The following is a 26,448-nucleotide window of genomic DNA, read 5'->3' as shown; positions in this document are numbered from 1 at the left end:
TCAGACTGATGACTTCTCATAGGGGCTACAGTTACCTGACCTTTTTACTATTTTATTTGGTGATGCCAAAGTATGCATTTAATGTTGGTGCCAGGTAAGGTGGGAGAGGAAGGCTTGTTGCTCAGTAAGGACAGGGTTCTTTACACTGTTTAACTAGTGCTGGTGCCACCTATTGGCAAAATATTTAGCTGTTAGGACGCTAATAAAATCAGAGAGTATTTTAAAGTACTTCTACACATGATTGTATTAAATCCTCTGTAGTTAAAAAATGGCATGTTATAGGATTTATTCCTTTCAAGATTTCTATGACTTGATATAATACTTCTGGTATTTGAGCATAAGAGAGTGAACAAAAATGCACAGAAGCATCTGATTCATGTTAAGATGTAAGTTTTGCATTTGTCTCCCTGAGAGAGTCAAATGGCTAAAAGGTTGAGACACAAGGTAATGTGAGAGGTTTGCAGTGTGATGCCAGTTGTGGGTGGATGGTAGAATTTCTGTGGCTGCGAGAATTGCTTTTGGCTGTTGCTGAACTGGAATAAGAAACATAACACAGCATTATTGTTTCTAGAGGCGTAGATAGTTTATTTTGGAGCAGTGCAGGCCACTGTAAATAGAAGCTGTTTCCTTGCATTCTGACACTGCACTTCCCTCATTTACACTGGCACAAAAGCACAGAATCTGGTGTGTACATGTATCTGCCTCACTTCACTTTTCCAACAGTGTCTTCCTGTGTATCATCTTCCAAAATGGTCATTATCAAGCAGTGACTGTAGGAAACAGCTTGGTTTTGGTGGTAGTTTTGTTGTTGTTTTTCTTAGTTTGTTTAATTTGTTTGGTTTTTCTTCCTGTTGGTATTTTCAGAAGGTACCTCTCTACAGTCACGTGTGCTATGGTTAAAAGAGTCAAATCCTTCTACACCTTTAACTATAAGGAACTCTCCTCATCTTATCTTTTGGTACAGATTAATTCTAAATACTGAACCAATTAAAATTTAAGCTAAATTTTAAGTATTTGAGTTGTTTCCTGTCTTGTTTTTATTTATTTTACAAAATCTATCTTATCTGCTGAAGATTTTGAAGGACTCTGAATGCTTATCTGAAAATGTTTACTGCATTTTGATCTATTAAAGCAGTTTGTAAGAGGACAAATACCTGGATTAGGCATTATAGCATGAATTACAGATGATATGCAAGTTTCTAGAAGCAAGAATCTTAAATTTTTGTAAAGAAAAGGTTTCAAAAATGCCAATTGGGAAATAGCATCAAAAGTAAGTTCTTATGATAACTTGATATTTGCTGTAACATGAATAGGAAGCTGCTTAAATACACTGGTTCTAATTTTAACAGACACATTTTTGTTTCTTCTCATACTGATATTGTATGACAGGATCCTACCAGAATTTCAGCAAGGTTCTTTTACTAGCTGCTTTTTAAAACAAGCCCCAGAAATGCATGTACCTTGTCTTAGGGCAACACAGAGCAGGTCTCTCAACAGATGTTTTTTTTCAAGGATTTTTTTGTAAAGGGATTTGTTTGATTTGCTTTTTAATTTTCTATGCCCTCTGCCTTACACATGACTTTACAGCATGATTGGAAGCCACCCTTGGATGACTGGATGGGACTGATTTTCAGACACTGCAGCGTAATCGACCCCAGGGCATCCCTGTTGAGAAAACCGCTCATTTTCAAGCAGGGATTGTGAGACAGATCAAATAAGCAGCCATTTCTGTGTGGAGAGATCTGCTGCCTTGCAGCAGAAGATTTCTCCTGCTGTGCCTTCCCACTGTGCGCCTAGATATTTGCTTCTATAAGCAAAACTGACAAGTGGCACAGGAACAGGCCTGGCTGTGGGCAGGCCTCTCAGGTGCTGGGGTTCTCAAAGAGGCTTGAATGTTCAGCTGTAAAAAGGGATTAAAAAAAAAAAAAAGCTGGGGCTGTGGGCTAGCTTAGTTATGTGGGTTGTGATGTGTGGGTTTTGTCAAGATGATAATTTAAAGAAGTAAAATGGGTACTTGTGTGTGGTAGTGTTCCAGCAGATTACAGATGCCATGTAACTTAATTATGTCAAAACTCTGTTATGATTCCTCCCCCTGACCTGCATCCTCCACACAGGAATAAACATTCACACACAATTATTTTTGCACAGTTTTCTGGCAAGGCTTAAAGAGCTGACATTGTGCCTGCACGTCATGCTCGAGCAGTAAGTGTGCAGGGAATCCATGTGCATGAGGGTAAGGGCTGCAGAGTCTGTCGTACATTTATTTGCTTTTATTTGTGATTTTCAAATCAGCTTTGTAGAGGAAGCTTTTCTTTCTGTTCCTAAGATCCTTTGTGTCTGCTAGTGATGGTAATGCATCTCTCAGTTGGAGATGCTGTCCAGTGGAAGAGGGAGGGAAGAGGCTGACTGGTCAGAGAGATGTGACCAAAGGGGATGCCAGGACCTGCAGGCAGAGGCTCTCTGTGGTGGATGTTATTTTGCTGTATGGTACATACTGACTGTATGGTACATGCTGACTCCCAGGCTCAGCTTTACCTTACTGCCACTGGAGTTTTTATTTTCTCAGCTGTGGCTGTGAGTGGCAGGTTGTGTTGTACGACACATTGCTGATGATCAGAGCCTAATTTGTCCATGGTCTCCTGTAAGTCCCTTTTCCCAGACCTGTCTGTGGAAGTGATTGGGATTTAACACTTCTTTTTCTCACTCTTTTGTCAGACAAGAGAAGAGCTGCCCAAGGTCCTTAGGTCCTTTCCTTGGACCTTGGGCAGTAGAAGAACAGTGTGTGCTATTCTTAAAGGTCATCCTGCTCTCACAGAATGGAGTAAATGCTTTTCCAGGCCTATGTAGGCTTTTTAAACTTGTAATTCAAGGTTTCTAAGATTGGAGGAGGTCTATAAAGACTTGTAAGTTATATATAAGGTTCCAGTTACTGCTTACACAAAAATTTTAAACTGATGCTCAGTACTTAAATACTAAGCATGGCATTTAGGAGGCCCTGTATGTGCTTAACCTGGCTCTTAGAAAAAATCTTGCAAAAAAGCTGGTGATGGGGAGCATGTGCTTTTGCTCCTTCAGTGACAGGTAGGGCTGGTCAGTGCTGTTGTATGTACTGCCAGGTGTCATGGATCTGTAGTTACTGGAGCTATATAGGAACAAGAACTTGTATTTTCAGTTTTATTCATGCTTTTGCCATATATAACTTCGAAGGTAGAATGAGAAATCTCTGCCTTCTGCTGGTACTGCTAAGAGAAGGGACAGATCATGCATGTCTAAAATACAATTAAGTTTCTGCTTTAAGCAAATTTACATTGTTTTTGTGTATCCTCCAGTGTGCTTAAGGGTAATAAAATTTGTGTGACATTTTTTGGCATAGCAATTTGGAATGGCCCATATTCTGACTTAAGAATGGATGATGTGAATATGTACTTCAGTTTGATCTATCTATATCTATAGATATAAACCTCCTCAAGTAGCAAAGCCACCATAGGGGAAAAAAAAAGAAGAGGGAAGAAAATTAGGTGTGAGAAATCACTTTTCAGAAATCGTTGTGGTGGATTAGGATATGCTTCTGGGGATATGCTTCCAGCTTAGCTCAAGTCAAGATAGTTAGGAGTGATTTAGAAAACAGTGTGGAAGCTTTGTCAGAAATTACTGCAGATGTGCAAAAATGCATAGAATAAAACAATTTGCACAGGTAGCATAGCTTTGATTACTTGGTAAGTTTGAGCTCACTTCAACTATTTATATTTTAATGTTGTTTGGTGCAAACTGTGGATTGATAAGCAGAGTTTGAAATTCAGCGTTTGGTACTAATTTCTTTGGGTTGCCTTTGGGAGAGGGGCACAGGACCCTTTTGGGATTTGAAGTTCCTCCATGGCAGTGCATGTCCTGTCAAAATTTCCCCAGATAAGGAGAATTTTTTTGGAGGAAGTTAGTAAAAGACATTTTGCTCCTTTGAAGATGGAGGCTCTGCTTGTTGCTGTTGGTAAAGTGTATGCAGCTTGTGGGGAGGAAATCCCAAAGTAGCATCTTTCTTGTCTTGCTGATAAGGAGTGATTTTTGTTTGTTTTTAGTAATAGTTTTTAGAGAAATACCCAAACTGCAAAGTTGTTGCTCGTTAAAAAAATATTACTCAAAGGATGGTTTTTTCCCCTTTGCATGGTGGTGAAACAGTGTCTTAGTAGCAGAAATCTACTTCTTTTCTATTTATTGAAGCTTGCTGGAGGGTGTGTGAATACATGCAAGACTTTCCTTTTGTGCCTTTCTGGTTTTATTTGGTTTATGCAGATACCTGAATGTAATGAGCATCATCTTTCCTGATGCTCAGAAATGGGGAAAATCACTTTTAATTCTGTCTCAGTATTTTGGTGATTATGGAATCAGACAAGAATCTATTCAAAACAGAAGTCTTTATAACTTAAAATATTGTTTTGGTAGTGCTTAATATGACAAAAGCAGAGCAGTTTAGGTCTGAAAATCTCTAAAATCTGAAGACACGTTAAGGTTTGGAGAAAACCAATGATCCACTTAACCTTCTCCAGCTGAGCTGAAAATGTTTCTCCTGATTTCTGCTAGCTTATCTTTCATCATTTGGAGGAGGGAAGTGTTAGTCCCCAGTTCCATGCTGTCTTTCTTGCCCTGTAGCACATCAGCCCCATTGTGTGCTGCTCTGCTTTTCAGCAGCCTCTTGTTTATGTGTGAAGGACGTCACTGGCCCTTTCACAGTGCCTAGTCCTGTTTGTCCATGGAGCAGAAACAGGCTGGCAGCGTCATCTTTGGAACTGCCCTGAGTGATGCTTGGCTGGAGTGGCTCCTTTTGGATATGAAGAGCTGAGGTAAATGTTTTTGAAGGATCTCTGTTAAGACAGGAAATAATCACTGGAAATGGTGGGCTCATTAATCTCTCCTGGACGCCTGCTGCAGTCACAGGATGATAAGATTTCAGGTGAAGTAGGCATCCATACTTTGAAAACCCTTCAAGAATGCCTTGTTCCCATCAAGAAGGGCACTTTTGTTTTAAGAAGGCTGAATGATCATTGCATTGTACTGTTTGTGAGTTTTCAAAAGTGTGGGATTTTAAGTATGCATTATGAGCCCAAAGCATTTAACCTATTGAAAGAATCAATAACTTCTAAAAAATCATCTTAGAGTCAAGTGCAGCAAGGAGAAGGTTGGGGTTTAATCTTAATCTTCTGTTCCTGTATTTGTAATAGCTGTAAATGTTTTGATTTGGGGGAGAGCATTGTTCTGTCCTTAAGGTCTTTTCCTTTTCTTTTCTCTCATTAATACTGGTACTTCTGTTTAGGGAACTGAAGCACTAAATTAAATGCTCTGTTGACTTCCCTGTGGAGATAACATGCCAGGAAAAACAGATGGCTTTTTTTTTTGTAATTTTATCATTTGCTTCAGTGAGTATCATCTCTTTAGTTCACTATTATATGGCAGCTCAGATGCAAATGATACTTATCCATTAAAATAGTAAGAGTATTTGTATCAGGAACCATCCCTGCCAACATAAATACATAAAGCAAATCAAGTGAGATTAAAGATCTGGGCGAACAGAATGGGAGAATATCTGGACTCAGTTATCTGTAGAACTTCAGGGAGCTCCATGTACCTTGGGTTGTCCTTCAGTATGCAAAAGACAACTTAGAGTTGCATGCAATACTTACATGTGACTTCAAGGGGGAAATATAAGGGTAAAAACAGTTGTAAAAGGAGAAGTTACCATAATGTATTAGAAACTTGCTTAAAATAGGGATTTAAAATAATTTGAGAGATTTCTTTTTGCTGTGTTTGCAGTCACAAACCTGACTATGTAGTTGTTTCTTAACAGCAACTCCTGTGAAAATCAAATGCTGCTTTTTATCTACATGATTTTGCTAGCATTTAATAGTTTGAAAACATAGTAGAATATATCTTTACTATTTATCCCTGAGCCATCAGATAATCCAGAGCCAAGTAAAAGCCAAGTACTTTGCTACTGAGTAATAGCTGCTGACCAAAAAGGCATGAATGTTACCATTGAGCAAGAGGAAAATAAAACCAATGTATAAATGTGACTCAGTTGCATCCTGCAGATATTAAACATGGTTTCCACACAATAAGGTTTTATATCTGCTTTATCTGCTGCTCTTTTTTTTAGACCCTGGTAATTAGCTGAAGCGGATGGAATGTAGAATGCACAACCATTACTCTGGCTATTACTAAGTCTTATTCAGCTGACTGTCATCTTCACATTACTTTACTTTCTAACAGTACTGTGCAGTGTTGGTGTGGCATTATAAGATGTTTTTCTTAGTCATCTGACTATTTTGAGTGAACTTTGGTCAGTTGTCTGGAGGGGATATTGTATGATATGCTGTTCACATCAGGCACAAGAAGTTTGGGTTTGCAAATAAGATGTGTGGGAATGTGTCATGCTGGGCTGGGGGGAAGAGAGCCCAGTGTCCCTTGTGACTCCAGGCAGTCAGTGCTCTGTTCAGTGAGGTACACAGGCCATCAGCTCCACGTGTTACCATTTGCCATGGCTGTAGGTAATTTCCTTAATGCCATCTGATAAATGTGCATCCTGTACAGAGGTCTTGGGCTCTGTCCCTCAACAAACTATAAAAAGAGCTGGAGGGGTTGCATTTTGCTATGCATTTGAATAAGGATTTTTTTCCTTAACTTTTTTGTGTAAACCCTTGAGTTATCATTGCCGAATGTTTCAAAATCATCATTCTGCTTCAAATGCAAACTTGCCAGTACCTGTACTGATGAGCATAGCTGATTCATGGATGACAGATGCTTTGATCAGACAGGTCACAGAAGCAGTGCTACAATATTTTCATGTCGTAAAATACTGCCTCTGATTTGCTTTTCACAGAAGCAATGGTACAAGGATGTTTTCCTGTTGTAAAATACCGTCTCTGATTTGCTTTATTCTTAGATTCAAAAGGAAAAGAAACTGCAGCAATGAAAGCTGACCTCCTAAGGGCTCGCAATGTGAAGAGGTATATTAATCAGCTGACAGTGGCAAAGAAGCAATGTGAGAAGAGAATAAGGCTCCTGGGAGGCCCTGCTTATGATCAGCAGGAAGACGGCATTTCTGATGAAGGTGATGGCCCTCCAAGTCAGAAGGTATAAATGGCATTGTCTGAAGGTCTTTGTAAATGTGCTACCACTGGATCATGTTGCCTCACTGTTGTTAATCCCTCCCTTCCCCCAGGAGTCAAGTACAATTTAATTGCTGCTTGGTTTATTTACCTTGGGAAAAGGTTACTGAAGTACCTGAAAAGACACATTAATTGCTCAGCTTGGAATATTGTGCAATGTGAAACTTCACAGAGGGCTGAGTGGCTTGTAAGCACGTGTGATTTTTCAGACATACCACCTGTAGGGAGTTAATAAGGACATGCGGCTTAGCAGCTTTTGTGAAAGTAGCAACTTGCTTTCAAATAAAAGACTGCCAACATATGTGCAATATGTCTTTGGCCCTCGTTATACTTACTTTAGGAAATATGTGTGGGTTTTGAAGATACTGAATTATTCAAAAGTAAACACTTATGGAAGGCAATTGACAAAACTCTGAGCAGTTGTTGCAGAAAATTTCTGGCAAATCTGCTGTGACTGAATGCTGGTTTTCAATACCACTGTAGTCTGGAATTAGAAGTAACTATTGTGTTGGCCAGCATCTAGAAAAATAAAATGACTACTTAGCCTTGCAAATCTTTAAAAATTTTAGTGATTATTTTGTAGTCTGCTCTTTTCCCTTTGGGCAAAGCACACTAGCTGATGTATTCAAATGTGAAAAGATTTTATGTTTTTCATGTAGGTAGGAGATAGCGTATCTCTTCATGCAGGGATCTTTAATTTTCATTATGGCCTTATAATAATTGTAACTTAGTAGCATATTAGAAGAAGTAGAATAATGGAGAAATAGTTCCTACTTTTTGTATTTTTTTTTTTTTTGAGTAAGGTCTGAAACACAATGATTCCTTACTCCTCACTTGTCCTTAAAGCATGATTTCAGATGGCATGTCATAGATTGTGCCAAGACAGTGCTGATCTCTTTCCTGAAGTTGAATGCAGCAAGTGGTGCCAAGACAAAGAAGAGATCTCAGAGCATGTGGCAGCACTGCATGAGCCAATGATGCCACTTTTGATGCCTGCTGAAATGTTACCAACTTTTCTGGACAGGGACAGGGGACATAAGATTGTTCAAGGCTGGAGTCCAGTAGTGAAGATGCCCTTGATAGGGGCAGGGATTGGTCAGGAATATAATATTGTATATAATATAAAATATAATATTGTAATTAAAATCAAAGGAATTTCTGAAGTTGATGTTGCATGTTTCATGAACCAGTAGGGTTTTTTATTGGGAGTTGCTGACCTGGGGTTATATCCTGCAAATATACCAATGAGCAGCTCAATATTGAGTTAATGGTACTATTAATAGCAGTAATGACTTCTTGCAGAGGCATTTGTTGTGGTGATGGTGTAAACAGTGGGATCTGAGGCACTTTTGCTTTAAGCTTTTGGTGTTTCTGTGATGAAGCCCTAGAACTCCTCTAATGTCATGTCAGTATAGAAAATAAAAAAAGTGCTTCTCCCTTCTCTTGTCCCTGATTCTCCATTGCCAGGAAAGAATCTGTGGGAGGCTGCTTGAGACATGGAGGCTATGTTGTCCTCTTTTGAGCACAGAAAAATGCTTAGCTGAGGACTCAGTCTTTCTTCACTGTTGCTCCTTCTTATCCTCTTCTAGCTCTGTTGTAGCTGCAGTCTGGGTTCTTATTTCAAGGCAGCTGGTGTTATTTTGGATGTTGGCCCCTCCTATTTGGGCAGTATTGACTGAACACTCAGGCTCTTTTCTAAGCAAAAGGGAAAGGTATTGTTTGGGATTCAGTAGATAAGATACAGTAGTAGGTTGCAGCTTGTCGCCGTTAGATGCATTAGAGTGTGGTTGTGCCAGCTTTTCTGTTAAGGTAGCATCTAAATAGCAGAACTAGCTTTTGCAGAAGAAACTGCATGTTTGCCTTCCTTTCTTCAACTTGCATGAAATAGGTCAGAAATGGACATTTACTGATGGTGTTTTAAATTAATATTTTATATAAGTGTAGTGTAGAATCTTGAATACATCATTATTAAATTCAGGGAATTTTTGGTACTAGTTGAACGAAGAGTTGACTAGTGAATTAAACCTGTATTTTGATTTCACTTATGCATCCTATAGACAGCTTTTTCTTGACTGCAGTAGTAGGGGAGTAATGACATTGCTGGTAAAAGTCTTTTATGCATGTTCTGATTATGGGCTTATATACTGATATGGATTATTTGGAGCTGTCAGTGTTCTGTTTGATTATGTAGTCTTGTGATTTTTATTCATTTGATTTTGTACATGTTTCACTCATCTAATTTTCCTGAATCCAGGTTCTCTAGGGAAATCCTAAGTATGTGAATTATAATTGAATGCTTATAAGCAAACAAACAAACAGACAAACAAACCACAGCTACTCTCTGAATCTAAATTCTGTCATTACTTCTGATCCTGATTTAAACTCTGCCCATGGTGTTAGATTTGTTTTTGGAGAAAACGCAGTTTGAGTAAGTGTAATATATAAAGCATGTCTTTATAGTCAGTGCTGTTTTAGTCCATTTTCCTAGGAACTATGCCTGCACAGCACTGCAGTAATTAGTTGAATTCTTTTTGTCTATGTTTATCCAGTGAATGTTTTTTTTTCCTCTCTGTTGTGCTGAGCATAACAGCCACCCCACCTTGTCTGTGAGATTTGACATGGAGTCACAGCATCTTAGTGGAGCTGTTTTGTGGATCATGGATTCTAGGAGGAGTCTGGGGATCTCACCCTGAACTAGCTGTGAAATAGCAAGGAAACTATCTGAGTGTATTTTGAGGTGGAACAAGCTTGTGTTCATAATCCAGCTGATGAGGACTAAGATGAAGCTCCTGCAGAAGGTCTTGCTTCCACTGCATCTGTGGATAGGTGTTGATTTAACTGGTGACTTACCAGATTTTCACAGTGATTTCTGAGCTTCAGATTGTAAGATCATATTATGCCAGGATACATCATGGTACAGAATTTGGGAAATACCAAGAAACCAAGCTTCAATTGCCACCTGATTGCCTGGTGATGGATTTTTTTATGACAGAAGTATGCTTGTGAAGGTGTGAGTCTCAAGGCAGGGACTTTTACATTAGTGTATGTGCAATAAAATAGTCAGGTACCTTATGTGGTTAGTATATACTTTCTGATATAAAGAAATAGATAATCTTTGCATTTAGTTCTTAATGCAAAGACTTAAATAATCATTGCATTTAGTTCACATTGCTGTGACAGAGATAGTCTACTGATGACTTGTCTCTTTTTAAAACATAACAAGATAAATACAGGCTTTAATGTTGGTCAATATATGGAAAAAACATTAGTTAAGGGGTTTTTAAATTGCAACTTGGAAAAAGATATTTATGAGTATCACATTTCCCTTATTCCTGGCTTCTACCAATAAAAAAAAAGAGGAAAAATCCAAAGCAGCAACCAGAAGTTCTGCAGTCTGACTGTGTCCTGTTATCCCAGCAGAAAATGTCCTTTACTGACCCAAATGCTGTTCATCCCAGCCATCTGCAGTGCTGTTACCAGCTTTATTTGGGTTATTCATTATAGGTCAATGTTGTTGTAGTGAATGGGAATCTGGTGTGTTGCAAAGAAATACAGTATTGTGCATCTAATCTGTGCCTAGTGCCTGTGCAGTCCTAAATTACCTAGTAGTTCTATGGTCCTGTCCAGAGAGAGGTTGTGACTGTCTTTAGGGATTTAACAAGACCAAGTCTCTGCTCTGTAGGGCCAGGGACAAGTCTCTTCTGTGGGCACATGCTAGGGATACTGGTTAAAGCATCCCACTTAAGAAAAACAAATAGAAAAACCTAACCCTTTCCTAGTATAGGCAAAGTCTGTGACCAGCTGTGATATATGTTACATTCCTGTTGAAGCAGGGAATTGATGTGGCAACACTAAAGCTTCTGGTTTTTCCAAACCCAGAAGCTGCTCTTGAGTTAACAGGATTTGAAGGGTTGCTGTGGAGGCTGATAATTCTGAGATTATATCTGCTAACTGGATATTAGATTTGAGTGTGTACAAATGTGCTAATGCGTGCCTGTGTGCCAACATAGCTTAGAGTTTTGTGCTCTAATCCACGGTGATACTGAATCATAAAATGATCTTTTGCTGAGGATTACAAATTACTGCAGAACTTCTTTAAATCATGAAAGGAAGTAAGATCCACAGAATAGTTGGGTGCCAAAAAGGACTGTTGTGGTTTCACCCCAGGCCGCAGCCAAGCCCCGTGCAGCCACTTGCTCACTCCCCCACCAGCAGGATCGAGGAGAGAATCAGATGGGTAAAAGCCAGAAAACTCATGGGCTGAGATAAAGACAGTTTAACAGGGAAAGCAAAAGCCACACACACAAGCAAGGCAAAACAAGGAATGAATTAATTGCTCCCCCTGGGCAGGCAGGTGCTCAGCCATCCCCAGAGCAGGGCCCCATCACATGTAACAGTGACCTGGGATGACAGAGCCATCACTCCAAACATCCCCCCTTTACACACTGAGCATGCTGTCACATGGTCTGGAACATCCCTTTGGTCAGTTGGGGTCACCTGTCCTGGCTGTGTCTGCTCCCAGTCTCCCACACACCCCCAGTCTGCTCTCAAGTGTGGCAGTACCAAAACCAGAAAAAGCTTTGGCTCTGTGTAATCTCTGCTTAGCATCAAAAAAGCATCTCTATGTTATCAGCCTTGTGTTTAGCACAAATCTAAAACATAGCCCCTGCCAGTCTCTTAAGAATGTTAACTTTACCCCAGCCAAAACCAGCTCACATGCATTTATGATTTTTCACCTCAAAACTGAAACCCTCTTGTGTCTATCATTGTTGGCGTTGCAGCTGTAACATAGCGCTTTTAGTACAGGACTGGTAACATTTAATAATTCCAGAATACTCCAGACTTAAAGAAAAATCAAGAAGACATTTGAGTGGTCTCATTTCTGCAAGGGCGTAAGCTTTTCTGCTATTAATTTATTTGTTTTAGCTTGCAAGGCTATCTGTTAGGAGATCTGTGTTACCCTGTTGCTAGGCACAACTGCTTTGATTGCCATGGGGCACTGGTGCAATGGGTCCTTTGTTAGGTGGGAGAGGTGTTTGCACTTGCCTTGCTCCCTGCAGCAGCACTTAGCCCCAGTTACTTCTGAGAGGGTTGGTTTGTTTGTTGGTTACCCTCCTTGCTGGCAGCCAGAGTGGGTCTGGCTTGGATCATGGAAGCATAGAGACCAGGGTAACCTCTCACTCAAGAAGTGACCGCGCATGCCCCATGTTGTGCTCTATTAACTCTGCTATTCACAGAGCTGACAGCCCCTGAGGTGGGGAAAACATCTGTTTGAGGGGCTGGAAGACCCTTTTACACTTGTATTTTAAATCATCGTCCCTGGTAGAATGATTGAATAGAAAATAGGATGATGCACAGTAATGAGGCTAAATCACAGACTGGCCTTTAAATTGCCGTGTCTGTGTTGCTCTTTTTGACAGCCTGATCACCATTTCTGCATTAAGCTTAGCTTGAATAAGGTACTCTCTGCTTTTCAGTGAGGTTTATAGAGTGAGCTTTTAAAGACAGATATTCATATATCTGAATAGTTTTAAAGCTAAGAACAAAGTCATGTCCAGAAGATATTGGTATGATAAAGGATAAAGAGAAGAATGGCAATGATTGTCACAGGGGAAATTTAAACATGTAAATGAGCATTTAATATGAGACAAATATAATTTACTTAAACACTTCCCAAAATTTGGGGGAGCTGGGTCAGACAAAACATAGGTCACTGCAGTTGTTAAAGAACCACATTTATCTTGGTTTGTTAAGGCACTGATTTTGTGTCAATAATTGTGTATGTGCCCATGTAGGTGTTTTCCTCATATGTAGCTTGAGGCAAGGAAACTGTTTTTCTTACACATAACTTGGTTGCTGAGTTTCACAGGTGCTAGATTTAGGAAAATGAGCGGTATTCCCAGAGAGGGAGGTATCCTGATGCTGACTAGAATTGTATCATTATTGTTAGGTGTCAGAAAACCCATGTTAGAGAAATTATTAATGCCTCAGTCTCAGAGTTCACATCTTGCTCCAAACCAAATAAACTTTGCTGTAAAATGCAAAGTCATAGGAAGACTCATTAACCCCAATGCTTAAGGACCTTCTTTCTTTTCAAAGAAAAAGGTCTGAGTTGGTTGGTACCTGTGAGAAACAAAGAAATTCAGACTACTCTGGGTAGTGTGTTTGGGTTCCTGGTGATAAAAGTAATGGCACTAAATAAGTGATATGAAAACTGGTTCAGCTGCAAGACTGGAGGGTTGGAGAAAAAAGGTTGCTTGGTTTTGATGAGGAAACATCGAAAAATGGTGCTATTTTTGGAAAGTAGGAAAAACTTGGTCCTATTTTTCAGAGAAAGACAAGGTTATTCATTTTGTTCAGTGTGGGAAGTTTTGCTCATTTTGTCAGAGAAGTGGTTTGTTTTCAGGTGTTTGTCTCAAAGAATAGGCCTGGATTCACAAAAATAGTAGAGGATAAGGAAGTGATAATGGCTTTTTAATGCAACTTCTCAATGGCTGCAGCATGTTTCCTTTACTGCCTGATGTAAACCCTCCTCACTCAGGAAAGGTCCTGAGCATTATATCACAGAACATACTTATTCCTGACTGTGTTTCTGATAGATGTTTTTCAATAATAGTGGGAACTGGGCACCAAATGCCCTGGCAGGCAGGATATTACATCTTTCTCTGTGTGTCTGGGAATAATTGAGATACATCTCAAAGCTCTGTGGCCTGTGGTATGGAAACTGCTGATGTTTGAAACAAGTAAAGAACAGATCATTTAGCTTTCAGCTCTGCTCCTCTGCTTTGCAGAAACATTGGAAATTAAATTTTTGACTATAGCATTTCATGAGTGACTTGAAATGCCGTCTTAGTCCTTTGAAATGTATCCTGATCAGAAGGATGTGGAGGTATTTACTATCTGATAGAAGCATAGATGAATTTATCTTCTAAGTACTTAAAACTTTTTTTTTAATGAAGCAAAACTATTACTGTAGGAGGTCTGTGTAGTTGAATCTAGGACACGTTTGTGGGATGCGTGGTGAAAAGAATTTCCCTATAAGGAAAGGAGTTAGAATTAGGCATTTTTCCAGTTTTTATTCTTAGTTTTTCCTTCTTCAGATTCTTCAGTTTGAAGAGATTTTGGCCAACCCTTCATACCGAGAGCACTTCCGGATCTACATGGAGAGGATGGACAAGATGGCTTTGATTGGCTTCTGGGAGTCTGTGGAGAATCTGAAGAATGCTAACAAGGTGGAAGAAGTTGCAAGCCTATATGGCCTTGTACAGTGATGACATTGTTTGTTGTGGTCTTGATGTTAGGAAATGTCTTTAAGTTTTTGGAATATCAATAGCGTAGGATGGGTTCTAAGCAATTTGTTTTTTTTTTTAATTGCTTCATGTCAATATTTGAGGATAATATTGCAATTACAATTTGTGGGCTGTTGTGATGATAATTTATTGTTGGTTGGTGTAACAACATCTGTTAAAAGGAATACTTGATATGCAAAAGGAGTAGAATTATTTCCCCCTCCACCAGAGAAAAAACACACAGTCAAACATGCGGGCTTTAGTTGTATCAATTCACATGAAACCTAGAAGCACATTCCAATTGGATAGTCTGTACATAAATGTCTCATCTTGCCAATTACAGACAGTCCATTCCATCCAAAATAATGAAATTGTGTGTATATATGTTCTTAAAATAGTTTTGGAAGAGAGGTGTTGCTTTAAAAGACCTCTCCCTAATCTGTAGCAGCTAAGTTTCTCCAGGAGTGCCACACTACTGACAGAGAGAAGAAACAATGCTGTATGTAATTTTGGCTAAAAAAAAGTAGGAATTAGAACCCTGAAACAAGGATAGGGAATATCACTGAAAGTTGCAACAAGCCATGGTGCAGAGGAAGAATTTGTAGAGGGCAAATTTGCTGTTTGTGGCCAGTGTGGTGGATTTCTGGGGGAAGCAATTAAACCTTCCGGATTCACTCTAGTATGAAATACAGATTTGATTATTGATTATCAGTTAACTTTTTGTTCACTGTAATTTTATTGCTCTTACTCCAATCAACTGGACAACAAAGCATCCTGTATACAGAGAGACAAATTGTAGAGTGCGAGTAGTGAACCATTGATACAGACTGAAGAAATGACTACCAACCAACTCAAGCTAGAGAGTGTTGATAAAAATGGTTTGTCAGGCACTGTGAAGAGAGTTCTGTAAATCAGTGTTGACTTGCAAACTGCTCATGATTGGAAAAGGTACTATAAATCATTTCATGACCTCTCAGCTGTTTTTTTTGTCTTCCTGTTCAAACCAATATGTATGTACATATGGATATGGATCGATCTGCCACTACAGGGCAGCTTACACAAAGGTAGCATCCTGCAGCCATGTATGTGGCTGTGGTGCTGTCAGATGAGGCAGGTAAGAACATTCTGAGGGAGTGAATAAACCCTTTTTAATTCTGTCCAGTTTAGGGAGATGGTAATTTAGGGAGCTGATCACCGGCTCTGCTGCATTACTTTCTCTCTTTCCTGTTCATTAATGCAGAGTTCAATCCTGTGCACTTTACTGTGCTCAGTAAAAATACCCAACCTCCTGTACTGGTAAATGTCTCTTCAATTGTGCTTTTTTTCCTTTTGCAATTTTTTTTCCCTTTTACCCTGCAAATGAATTATAATCATGTGTAAAGTGAATTGATTTTATTCAGCAGAAGACAGGAGAGCTGATCCAGCTGAGCTTTCCCATCTGAATTTAAAATGGTGACCACACTGTTGCTCTAGCACTTTTCTTCCTTTTAATGCCAGCTTTTGGAACATGGATTTAAAAGAGTGGGTGTGGAAGCTCTGGCAATCGTAGGGCACAGCTGTATCTTCACTTGCCAAATATCCATACTTAACTTGTAAAATGGATTGCTTAGCAGAGGTGCATAGGCAGGCAGCATGCTTGGTCTCAGTAAGAGGTTTACAGATGTCTTCTCATACATTTGGATAGGAAATTAGCTTGATTATCCTTCAAATTGTGCACCTGGGTCCTGAGTCATCTTGATATTTTCAATATCTTTTCATTATTCTTTTCTCCCTCCCTCTCCCTTGCTTCCTAGGCTGAAATACCTCAACTGGTGAGTGAAATTTACCAGAATTTTTTTGTGGAAAGCAGAGAAATACCTGTGGAAAAATCCCTTTATAAGGAAATACAGCAAAGTCTTGTGGGAAATAAAGGCATTGAAGTCTTCTACAGAATTCAAGCAGATGTTTATGAAACTCTAAAGGACAGATACTACCCCTCATTCATTGTCAGTGATTTATATGAGAGATCAGTCAAGCAGGAGGAAGAAAGATGTTCTGCTCAGCTGACTCCTGAGGACAAAGATGAAGTGGTGAGTCACACAGACAATTTCTTTCACTGTTATTTAAAGTGATCTGAGAGACTGTCCTGAGAAAAGAATGTAGTAGCCTCTTCTGTCCTTCAGCTTTGGACTACTCTTCTTTATTTTACTCATTTGTTTATAAATACCATCACTCTTGTAGTTTCATCTGGTGAAACTTTTTGTTTACATGCTCTTTCAAATAAAATGGTACAAAATGACAGACGACTTAAATTTTAATTTAGTTGGAGTAGTTAGTTCAGATTCCTAAGCCTTCTGTATTTCACATATTTCGTTATGCTCCTTAGAAACAGAGAATGCAAAACATACTTTGTGTAAGCTCAGCTGCTCTGCTTTTGAGTGAAACAATTCTCACTGAAACATCAGTAGGTTTCTGCCCAGACACTGTCCCTGTCTCCCATGCATTTCCTAGGTACTAAATAGGTATTAAAATTGCACAAAAGAGAAGAAAAAGTAATGTAAAATATAACCTTAGTGGTTTTTATTGATTAATTGAATAAATTATTAGACCATGTTGGAAAATAAATCTGGCACAAGAACTCTAAATACTGAAACGGAGCATTCAAAATGTCATAAGCAATAAGCCAATGGCAACTCTTCTTGGAGCAGGTTTTTTCCTTGGGCTGTCTAAATCAGTCATGTCAGGGAAACTTGTGTGTTGTGTTTATCCAAGAACATTTTGACAAGAGCATGTCTCAGACTATTGAGTGCCTCTTTCAGTCAGGCTGCTGCTTCAGATCAGCATGGATATCTTCATATTACAGGTGAACTTGCTCAGAACTCAATTAAATGTAACAGTTTGTCCAAAACCAGATCTAAATAAATAAGTCCAGAACAACAAATAAATAAGTACATTCTGCAATTTAGAAACAATTTTTCCAGAACCTAAGGCTTTTGTATTTACTCCTTAAATGACTTTAATTTCTGTAGGTGAGGTGTTCTAGTCTTACAACTACTCATCTCTGCAAATCTGCAGAGTAAATTACTTGCAATATGTGCTTTTAGAGCTTGATGAATCTTATCAATGTTTGTTTTCCCCTGTATTCTTTTCCTTGAGAAAATAGTCAGGATGTGTTTTCTAGTTTTCTCACTGCTAACTGAGCTCTCTGTTGATGGTGGTAGGTACTTCAAAGGCTTTGTGTTCTTGTGCTTGCAGTCACTGAGGCTTTGCACAATGGCTCTGAACAGTTTTGTCCAGAACTTCTTGAAGCATTAAATGCTGTGCTAATTTCTTCATATGATTTTTTCAAAGTCTAACACACATAATGATTTCTCTGAGGAAACTGACACAGTACTTTAGGGCTAGCTGCACTGTGTCTGATAATCCATCTACTGTAGCTGCCAAAAAGTTAGATTTTTGACATCAGCATCATCTGTCCTTCCTTTGAGTCCTTGGATATGTATGGACCAGATATAAAGTCTGTGTATGCTGTGAAGCCTTAAAGACTAATATATTGCCAAATCTGATTATTGCATTCAAAACAGTTTAAAAAAAAAATTTAACAACGAATTAAGTATGAAGTTGTATATACTGCTTGAGTATCTCTTGAATAGAGCAGTTCTTATGGTGCTGTGCCATGCTTCAGGGTCTTTGAGGTGAAAACAAATTATAAGAGTCTTTCTGAAACTTCCCGTGTTCTTTCAAATTTTGGTGAAAATGCAGTACTGGCTAGTAAGTTTGTGGGTTTTTTCCTCCCCATGTATTGAAAATGACAGCTGAGAAATTGGATGTTTCTGAAAGGATACGTATTGTTAGGAAGTACAGGTTGGTTTCTGTTTAGTTTGGCTTTTGGGTCTATGTCCTCACTTCCTGGGGCACTGTGGGCATCACCTGTGTTCATTTTCTATAAATTTCACTGCTATAGCTGAATAGATAAAAGCCATCTCATGCACTCAAGGAGATGAGGACAAAAGGATGAGCCGTGATTAAATGTGAGATCAAGTCACAAGATAGGAATCTGTGACGGGCCAGACTGCTGGTTCTGCTGCAGGTGGAACAACTCTTTCTTCTTCCCAGCCTGGTACCACTTTCTGGGACAAACCTCCACAAACCTCCAAGTATTTCTACTTGGGCAAATGTCACAGGTGGAAATACAGAAGCAGGCAGTGCTGGCATCCAGCACTTTGAGGAGAGGATCTGGTGATTGCATTGGTGCTGCATGTGTCAGATCGCTAAAATAAGGCTGACATCTGTGTTCTACATCACTCACAGAAATGGAAGCCATTATCACCTTACCAGTGAGGGGAGGACAGTGCAATCCATTATGATCTCAGCTTTGAGTGAACTGGTTGGTTGTTAAATTTGATATTTTGAATACAGGTTATTTGATCTTGTAATTCTGGCTTTTTTTTTTTTTTTTGTGATAAACTTAGTGTTTCAGCAGTGGTTTTTGCTTTAAGTATCTGAAAAGTTAATGACAGAGAATTCATGTACCCTACCTCTGGGAGCACAGCCTCGCTGATTTGTAATTAATTGCAATTCTTTGATTGCTAGCATTGAACTTCATATGAAAAGTCTTCTAATTCTTCTGTGTTGAAAATAGCATTTTTGATTAATTCTTTACCTCTGTGTTTCCCCACAAGTGTAAGGTTTGGGGTTTTTTAATGGTTCTTTACATTAGCATTTTAAATAACACCCAATATTGTTAATTATTATTATTTGTGTTATTGTAGTGCCAGAAGACAACATTCTGAGCTGAGGTCTGTACTCATGCTTGGAGGCAAGTTTCTGACCCTAGGAGTTCATAGTCCATGCAGAATAGAGAGAAGGACAGGGCATGGAGCTAATGGGTTTTTACTCAGCCACAGAGCAGGCAAATGCAGAGCTAGAAAAGGGTGTGGATTTCTCAACCTAGAACTCCTGACTTCTGCATTATGTTTGAGGATCATGCTAAGGAGATTAGTTATTGTTGCTACTGTTATCTCTTCTCAGACTTTCTTAAATAAGATATAAGATGGAATTTACAACAGGATTGTCTTCTGTCATGGTTTGATGCTGGTGCAATGCCAGTGCCCCCATGAAAATACCTTCTCCCTGGTTTCTGCTGTGAGATGTGACCAGGAATAAGCAAAGCAGGCCTCCACTTAGAAATAAAGAAAGCTTTGTTAATTACACTACAACTACAAGTAAAAGGAACACACACAGGGAAAATGAAGACCTTACAAATACATTTCCTCCTCCTCCCACCAAATTTCCAATACATCTATCCCACAAATCACCAACTCTTAGTCCATCACCACCCTATAGATAATCAACAAGAGGAGACAGTCCTTGTGCCATAGTGACCTCTTCCTTCCATGTCCAGTGCTCTCACCACTGAACACGGACCAGAGCTGCTTCTAGGGTTGTCCCTTTTAAGGATGCTTTGTCCCATTCCAAAAAAGGCACAGTCTCTCCTTTGGGACACCTGTCCCCCCCAAATTTTTTCGCCCCCTGGGGCCGAGGGGCACCAACACCGAACCCTCTTGGCTCTGAACCATTGCCTCCCCCTGGATGCAGTCTCTGTATCACAAGGAAACATGATTCTGTCCCTGGGTATACAAAAAGAGTCCAGCAAAAAGCCACTCCATCATCTCTTCCAGCCTAAAACTCTTCTCTATTCTTCCAACAGAGAACTCACAGAATTTACAAGAGTATGAGAGTTCCTTCTGTTACCTTTTTCTTTTATGATATAAGGATACAATTTACTTACTTGGAATATCATTAAATAACACAGAACCCCTCTTCATGAGAATAGACTCAGCTTCCCACAGATAAATTTAGATATACTCAGTCACAAACAGACTCAAAGATCTTTGAACATGGCAGTGCTGTTTGCTAGATCTCAAGGTTTTCACGTCTATTTGGGGAAGTACAGTAAGAAGGGGGAGGTTGAGCTATATGTCAGAAGATATTAAGAAAAATGTCACTGAAAGGTGTGAAGTTTTCTATTTTTTTGCAGCCTGTAGTACACAAGATGGAAAAAGCTATTGGTTTGTCTGAATGAATATATGAGAATGATTTATGAATTTAGGGTAAGGCATATGTGCTTTTAACACATTTTTATTAACACTTCTAAAAACAGCAGTAAAATCTGTGTAGAAAGCTAAAGGACTTGGTTTAGATTGTTCTGCAGGATGACAAATCTGTTTTGTGAAGGTTTGTGGGAGGCAGGACTGTTTGTAAGAAATGTGGATTTTTTTTGGTTTTATTCCCTGCTGCCCCATCCTCATTATCTTTCAGCTCAGCACTAAGTATTTACTTTTCTATCTGGCTCTGAATATTCATCATGACTACTAAGCTGTTTTTGCTTTTAAAACAAACTTTACCTCTCATTAACACTAAAGCCTTAGTTGAAGGTCATTTTTACACTGTTGCTGTGAGCTGACAAGGAACTGTAGTAGAAATGGTAATGAGGCTTTGTCTGTTGGGGTGTTTGGTTTTTTACAACAGACTGACATTTCATGTTGGATCTGATGGTTGGAATATCTGTTGTTACCTAAATTTTCATCTATATCAAGAAGCAAACACTAAACCACCTCCTGCCCCATCCCTGGCAGTGTTCAAGGCCAGGCTGGATGGGGCTCTGTGACCAGTTTGTTGTAGTGGAAAGTGTCCATGCCAATGGCAGCGAGATCAGAACTGTGTGATCTTAAACGTCCCTTCCAGCCAAAAACATTCTGTCATTCTATGAATAGCTGTCTCTTTACTCATATTAATGTAGCAATTGCCCCCACCCTCTATTCCTAGAGCCAAGGCTGTGAAGAAGCTACTGAAGAATGCAGCACAAGAATTAATGAACAAGCCAGTTATGCTGTAAATAAACTTCGCCAGCTAAATGACAAGCTTGAGTATAAGAAACAGGCTCTAAATTCCATTTGTAATTCACCAAAACCTGACAAAAAGGTATGTACCTTTAGTGTCTTCAGTTCTTTTATTTGATTTTTTTTTTAATTTTATTTTTGGGTAAGTGTATGTTTGTGTAGCATCCAGTTGTCACGTTTTGGATGGGTCAGATGGTTATTTCAGTCAACTTGTTAAACAAAAGGTGACATCAGAACTTAGTTTTAATTGTTTACTTACAATAGCTTTTAGATATGGGGAATAAACTTGTGAATGTGATATAGATTGCTTTGTTGGCCATGGAATAAGGATCACTCTCCCGTGCTGCCTTGTCGGTGGCAAGGGATGTTTATCCCTTGCCTCCCTGCCCTGCTGGACCTCAGGCATCCGGCGCTGCCGCTGCTGCCTGGGGGCTGCGCTGCTCTGCTCCTGTGCCCTGTGCCCGGGGGATGCCCGGCCCCTGTGCCCTGTGCTGCCGCCCCGGGGCACAGCACAGCGCCCTCGGCTGCAGCGCCAGCTCAGACAGACTTCCTCCAACTAAGGGATAAGCAACCCCAGACCTTTAGGAGTGACTGATTCCTTTATTAGGAGCTAGGAGAACGCATGCTGCCATCCAAGGGATAATTCGGAGTGATTTGAAACTTTAATCTCTGGACTAGGGCAAGTAAAATACATCCTTTTTTCTTTGTAAGCAATTTGAGAATATACTCAGGAGAAACGAGGGGCCTGCACATGGCTTGGGCCAACTTACCTGTGTTGATTTTACAGGCCTGTTGTTCAGATGCAGTTGGGCCTGTCTTGTCAGCTGTAATGGGGTTTGGTTGCAGATGGTAGGTGGTGGGTGAGATGAACAAGGAGCCAAGGTGTTTTCCTAAAATCCTGCTGCTAGCGATGACGAAAAGGTACCTGGGTAGTAGTCATTGCTCTGAGCCTGGCTGGCTTCTTTATGCATTTTTCCTTCACTCAGGGTGAGTGCTAAGATGCTTGTCTGAATAGGAGTTGACACTCCACTCATTCTCTGCTGCCCCAGCTCTGAGCATAGCTACCTCCAGGAGAAAGGTGTGGGCACTAGAGTTTGTGCCACCCTGGCTAGCTTCATTCCCCCTGCCCCGTCCACATCTTCCTTCTGCCAGAGGGTACTGCAGACAGCTGAAAATATTTGCAGCTCTTCTGGAGTGTCCCCCTTCCAACCCAAGCCCTTCTACGATTCTGTATAACTAAACCTTTATATAGTGTTCCATCCACATGTTCTATGTTCCTTTTGCATTCTTTAAACCATAACAGCTATATTCTTTCTGTACTTAGGCTCCTGGGGAGGCAGGGATTGTACCCCTACTGAAGTTGTGGGTTTTTCCCTGTATGTGTTTGTTTCTAAAATATTCTTGGTGTTGGAAAATTGCTACATCTCTGAAACAATAGTAAAATGGATCCAATATTATTGTAAAGTCTCAGTATTCAGTTTGTAAATGTAACAGCTGTTTACTTATGATAAAATCTTACTAGTTGTTCTGTGTTTATTGAATGTTCTGGATGCTGCTGGAGTCAATATAAGGTGATTGTAGAGAAACCTCAGTATTGATAGCAAAGTAAAATATGAAATTTTTCTGAAGGTGAGATATTTGCTAGAAAATTGTTATATAGCTCACATAGATACTTTACATCTGACATGAGAGAAAAAATTCTGAACATCTGATATTTTACATAGATATGTTATATAGTCACTATATATATGTTATATATATACTTATATATATAGTCAATTATCTATATGTTATATAGATATTTTACATCTGACATGAGACAAAAATTCTGAACAAGACAATTCCTGTAGCTCTGTAGAATGCACCACTTGTGGTGTAAGTGATAGAGCTGATAAATTTGGCTAAGTGGTATATCATATTTAAAAATGGAAAAGTGTCATCTGCTTTTGCTGTGTTTCTAATGTCACATCTTATGTATATTTCCACCTTCTCTTGTCATACTGTCTCCTGGCAGGATGTTTGGCTACTTTTTGTGCTTTTCACAATAACAAATCCTTGCCTTCTCAAAACTAGAATGAAATAAGTGATAACTTCGAGTGATTTCTAACATAGCTAAATTCCTAGAAATGAAATCTATTCCCAGATTCTTCAGTCACATGATGTGTACCTGAAAATGATAAAGATGTCTTCAGTAAGGTATATTTAATGGAAATTTCAAATTCTTATAAAACACACTGTGTGAAATATATAATCCTATCTCAAGTGTCTTTTATGCTGGTAGTGTGATAGTAGTTGTGCTTCTAACTTGTTGTTTATTTTAATGTGAGGGTTGACCTTTAAGATTGCTGTGTGCTCTAAAAGTTTGAGACATCATTGATTTTCTCACTTGTAATTTATTTTTTTTTATCCACAGAAATTGTTCTCCCTGTGCTTTTGTACCTTTTCTTCTTTCGTAACAGTGTCCCTAAAGACATAAATCTTGTGTGCTGCACAAGCTTTTTCCTACCAATTGTAATGAATAAACTTTTCTCTGTAGATTGTTTCTAAGCTGAAGGATGAAATTACTCTGATGGAGAGAGAGCACAGTGACCTTCAGCTGCACATTGCAAGAACAGACTGGTGGTGTGAGAATCTTGGCATGTGGAAAGCCTTCATTGTCTCAGGAGAGGTAGGGGATTTTTTTCTGCCTTTTGACCTGCTGGGTCTATTCAAACTTGAATGAAAAGCAGAAGAAAAACGTGTAGATACTTTCCTTATACCTGTTTATACTTAAAATTTACTTGTGGGGGAAAGAACCCTAACTTCTTCCGAGCTCCTCTTCTGTTTCCCCAGTGGCTACTATGATTCATATGTAGAGTTTCTATTCCTCAGACACTGATGTAGTGGAGTTATAAAAATTACCTGCATGTACATAAACAAGTTCTGGCACTGGGTAAAGTAATTTGCTATCTTAGGGGCACTGTTTTTCATGAGAACTGTGTCTTCCTATATTACCATGCTATTGCACTTGGGTACAGTTGTGTCTCTGCTGTGTCTCAAAGATGCAGTGCTTGTACTTTTTGGGTTTTGTATTTAATGGCTGTACAGTTTCAAGGGGCTTGAATGCCTGGAAAGAAAGTGCTTTATATCTGTAAGTTGAAGAAGTTGTTACTCTTTTTTGGTCTTGTTTTGCTGTTCCATTTGGGCATAGGCAGACAGTTGTAGAATGCATGCAAAAAAATGTGATGAAAACAAAAAGTATTACCATCTTATGTAACAATTACCATGAAAGGAACTCAGTGAATTATGTGGTAAGTGTAGGCTGACATACGTAAGTAATCTTCTTGACACTATCACTATGAAGATCTAAAGATTAATTGGGTCTCTACTGCCTTGCCTCTGTGTGCCACTAAGAAAATGTTCCTGAAAAGAATACAAATAGTTTTCTTGAAGTAACTCTTTGTTGGAGGAAAAAAGTATGTGCTGTGGAGTTTATTTGGTTGTGTCTTAAGCTCTTGCAAGCCAGTGATAGGTCTGTCAGCTGTTAAAGTCATTGTAAAAGAAATAAATCCAACAGGTCAAAAAATGTAAGGTGCCAGTTTTAAAACACGATTCTCCATACGGAAACACCTGGATTTGTTTTTGTTTTAATGCTGTTTGCAGGTGGCACTACTGAGAACTGAAAAGTTCTTTAAGTTGTCTTCTTAAGAGTTATTTGTAGCTTTTGAAGCCTGGTCTTAAAGTCTAATAAACTCTGGGTGCAGAATGGCAGCTTTCTGCACAAATGTAACCATATACACCTTTCCAGTGCCTCTCTACCAGAGGAGAAGATGCTTTGGCTAAATTAGAGGGAGATTGGAAGAGGCTTTTAATTGCTTGCTGCCTTAGCTATGACTTATAAGTAGTACTGGATCAGGAAATTAAATATAGGCTTGGATAAATTGTGCTGTTCGCAGCTCCTGCTTCAAGGGGTAGGCTGGAGAAAACATGGGTGTTGTAGTTATCTATGGTAATTAATTGCTTGAGAATATTCTAGCTGCAGTTGATGATTTTAGGGGGTATGAGCAGATGACCTAGTCTTTCTATCTGCAAAATACATTGTTGCCAATCCCAGAATATAGCTCTGTGATTTTAGAGAGAGAAAATCTTGGCCCTGTTGTTTAGCAGAAAACTTTAGTAAAAGTAATTTTTGCTATAGATCTTGAGCTGAAAGTGTAATAGCCAGTCATTGAGCTTTTAAACTGATCTACTAAATCAGTTAACAGAGAATGCACAAAAGAAAAAAATTACTTAAGTCTTGGGGAAAAAACCATGTCCAAACTCTTGTTTGTAATCTCTTAGCTTGAATATTTCCGTCTTTATATTTTTGAGTAATTTAAATATACTAAGTCTATGTGTGTGAACTATATCTATATATATATAGATATATATAATTGGTGTAAATCATATAATCTCTAGGTGTCATTTGGTAGCTCGTATTTTTGGTAAAACTTACTTTGGAGACTCAGTGTTTTGGCTCACTGATAGAGGTTGAAAAATACAGTAGGAACAATGCAGAATGAGGGAGCCTGTGATAACAACTTGTGTAATTCTGAGTGTCTCTTCCCCGTTACAGGTATGTAACTTAGAGCTAAATAATCTAACTTGATCTGCTTGCTTTAATTGTTTTGGCCTTGTATCATTTAATGTTTTAACAGACATTCTGTCTTCCTTGTACAAGGAATGACTGTTTCAGAGCATAACATCTTTTAAAAAGTCTATTGCTTTCAGAAGGAATTGAGTTTGTAGATCTGAATAAGGTGAAAAAATTGCATGTTTCTTGTGGTTACCACACTACACACCTGGACAAGAAATGGCTGAACAGCTGCTCAGTGGACAGGAACTTGGGGCTGCTGGTTGACAGCTGTCTGAACATGAGCCAGGAGCATGCCCAGGTGGTCAAGGAGACCAAATGCAGCCTGACCTGTACCAGAAACAGTGTGGCCAGCAGGAGCAGGGAAGTGATTTTCCCCCACTACTTGGCAGCACCTGAAAACAGGGCTAGAGAAGGGTTAGGAAGGTTGGGAAAAAGCTGGATGGTTTTTTGGGCAGCAGCATTAGAAGCTCAGTCTCACAATGTGGCATGTGAGGTTTGTGTTCAGC

At 39.2% G+C, this 26,448-nt stretch overlaps 1 protein-coding gene across 1 annotated transcript in view; it reads left to right on the top strand.

Annotated features, from left to right (window-relative positions):
• The window catches only part of SNX25 (sorting nexin 25), a 71,397-nt gene that overhangs the window by 31,712 nt on the left and 13,237 nt on the right, over positions 1 to 26,448 (top strand). Inside the window, exons 6-10 of the mRNA XM_014311804.2 lie at positions 6,932 to 7,122; positions 14,258 to 14,389; positions 16,240 to 16,515; positions 21,254 to 21,409; positions 23,864 to 23,995. Of these exons, the coding sequence (XP_014167279.1) occupies positions 6,932 to 7,122; positions 14,258 to 14,389; positions 16,240 to 16,515; positions 21,254 to 21,409; positions 23,864 to 23,995 (887 nt within the window). The remainder of the gene's footprint in view (positions 1 to 6,931; positions 7,123 to 14,257; positions 14,390 to 16,239; positions 16,516 to 21,253; positions 21,410 to 23,863; positions 23,996 to 26,448) is intronic.

The sequence above is a fragment of the Geospiza fortis genome, unplaced genomic scaffold, assembly GCF_000277835.1.
Source record: "Geospiza fortis unplaced genomic scaffold, GeoFor_1.0 scaffold40, whole genome shotgun sequence".
NCBI classification, from domain to species: Eukaryota; Metazoa; Chordata; class Aves; order Passeriformes; family Thraupidae; genus Geospiza; species Geospiza fortis.
The sequence above is the reverse complement of the archived record's forward strand: the minus strand, read 5'-3'. Positions and strand labels throughout refer to the sequence as shown.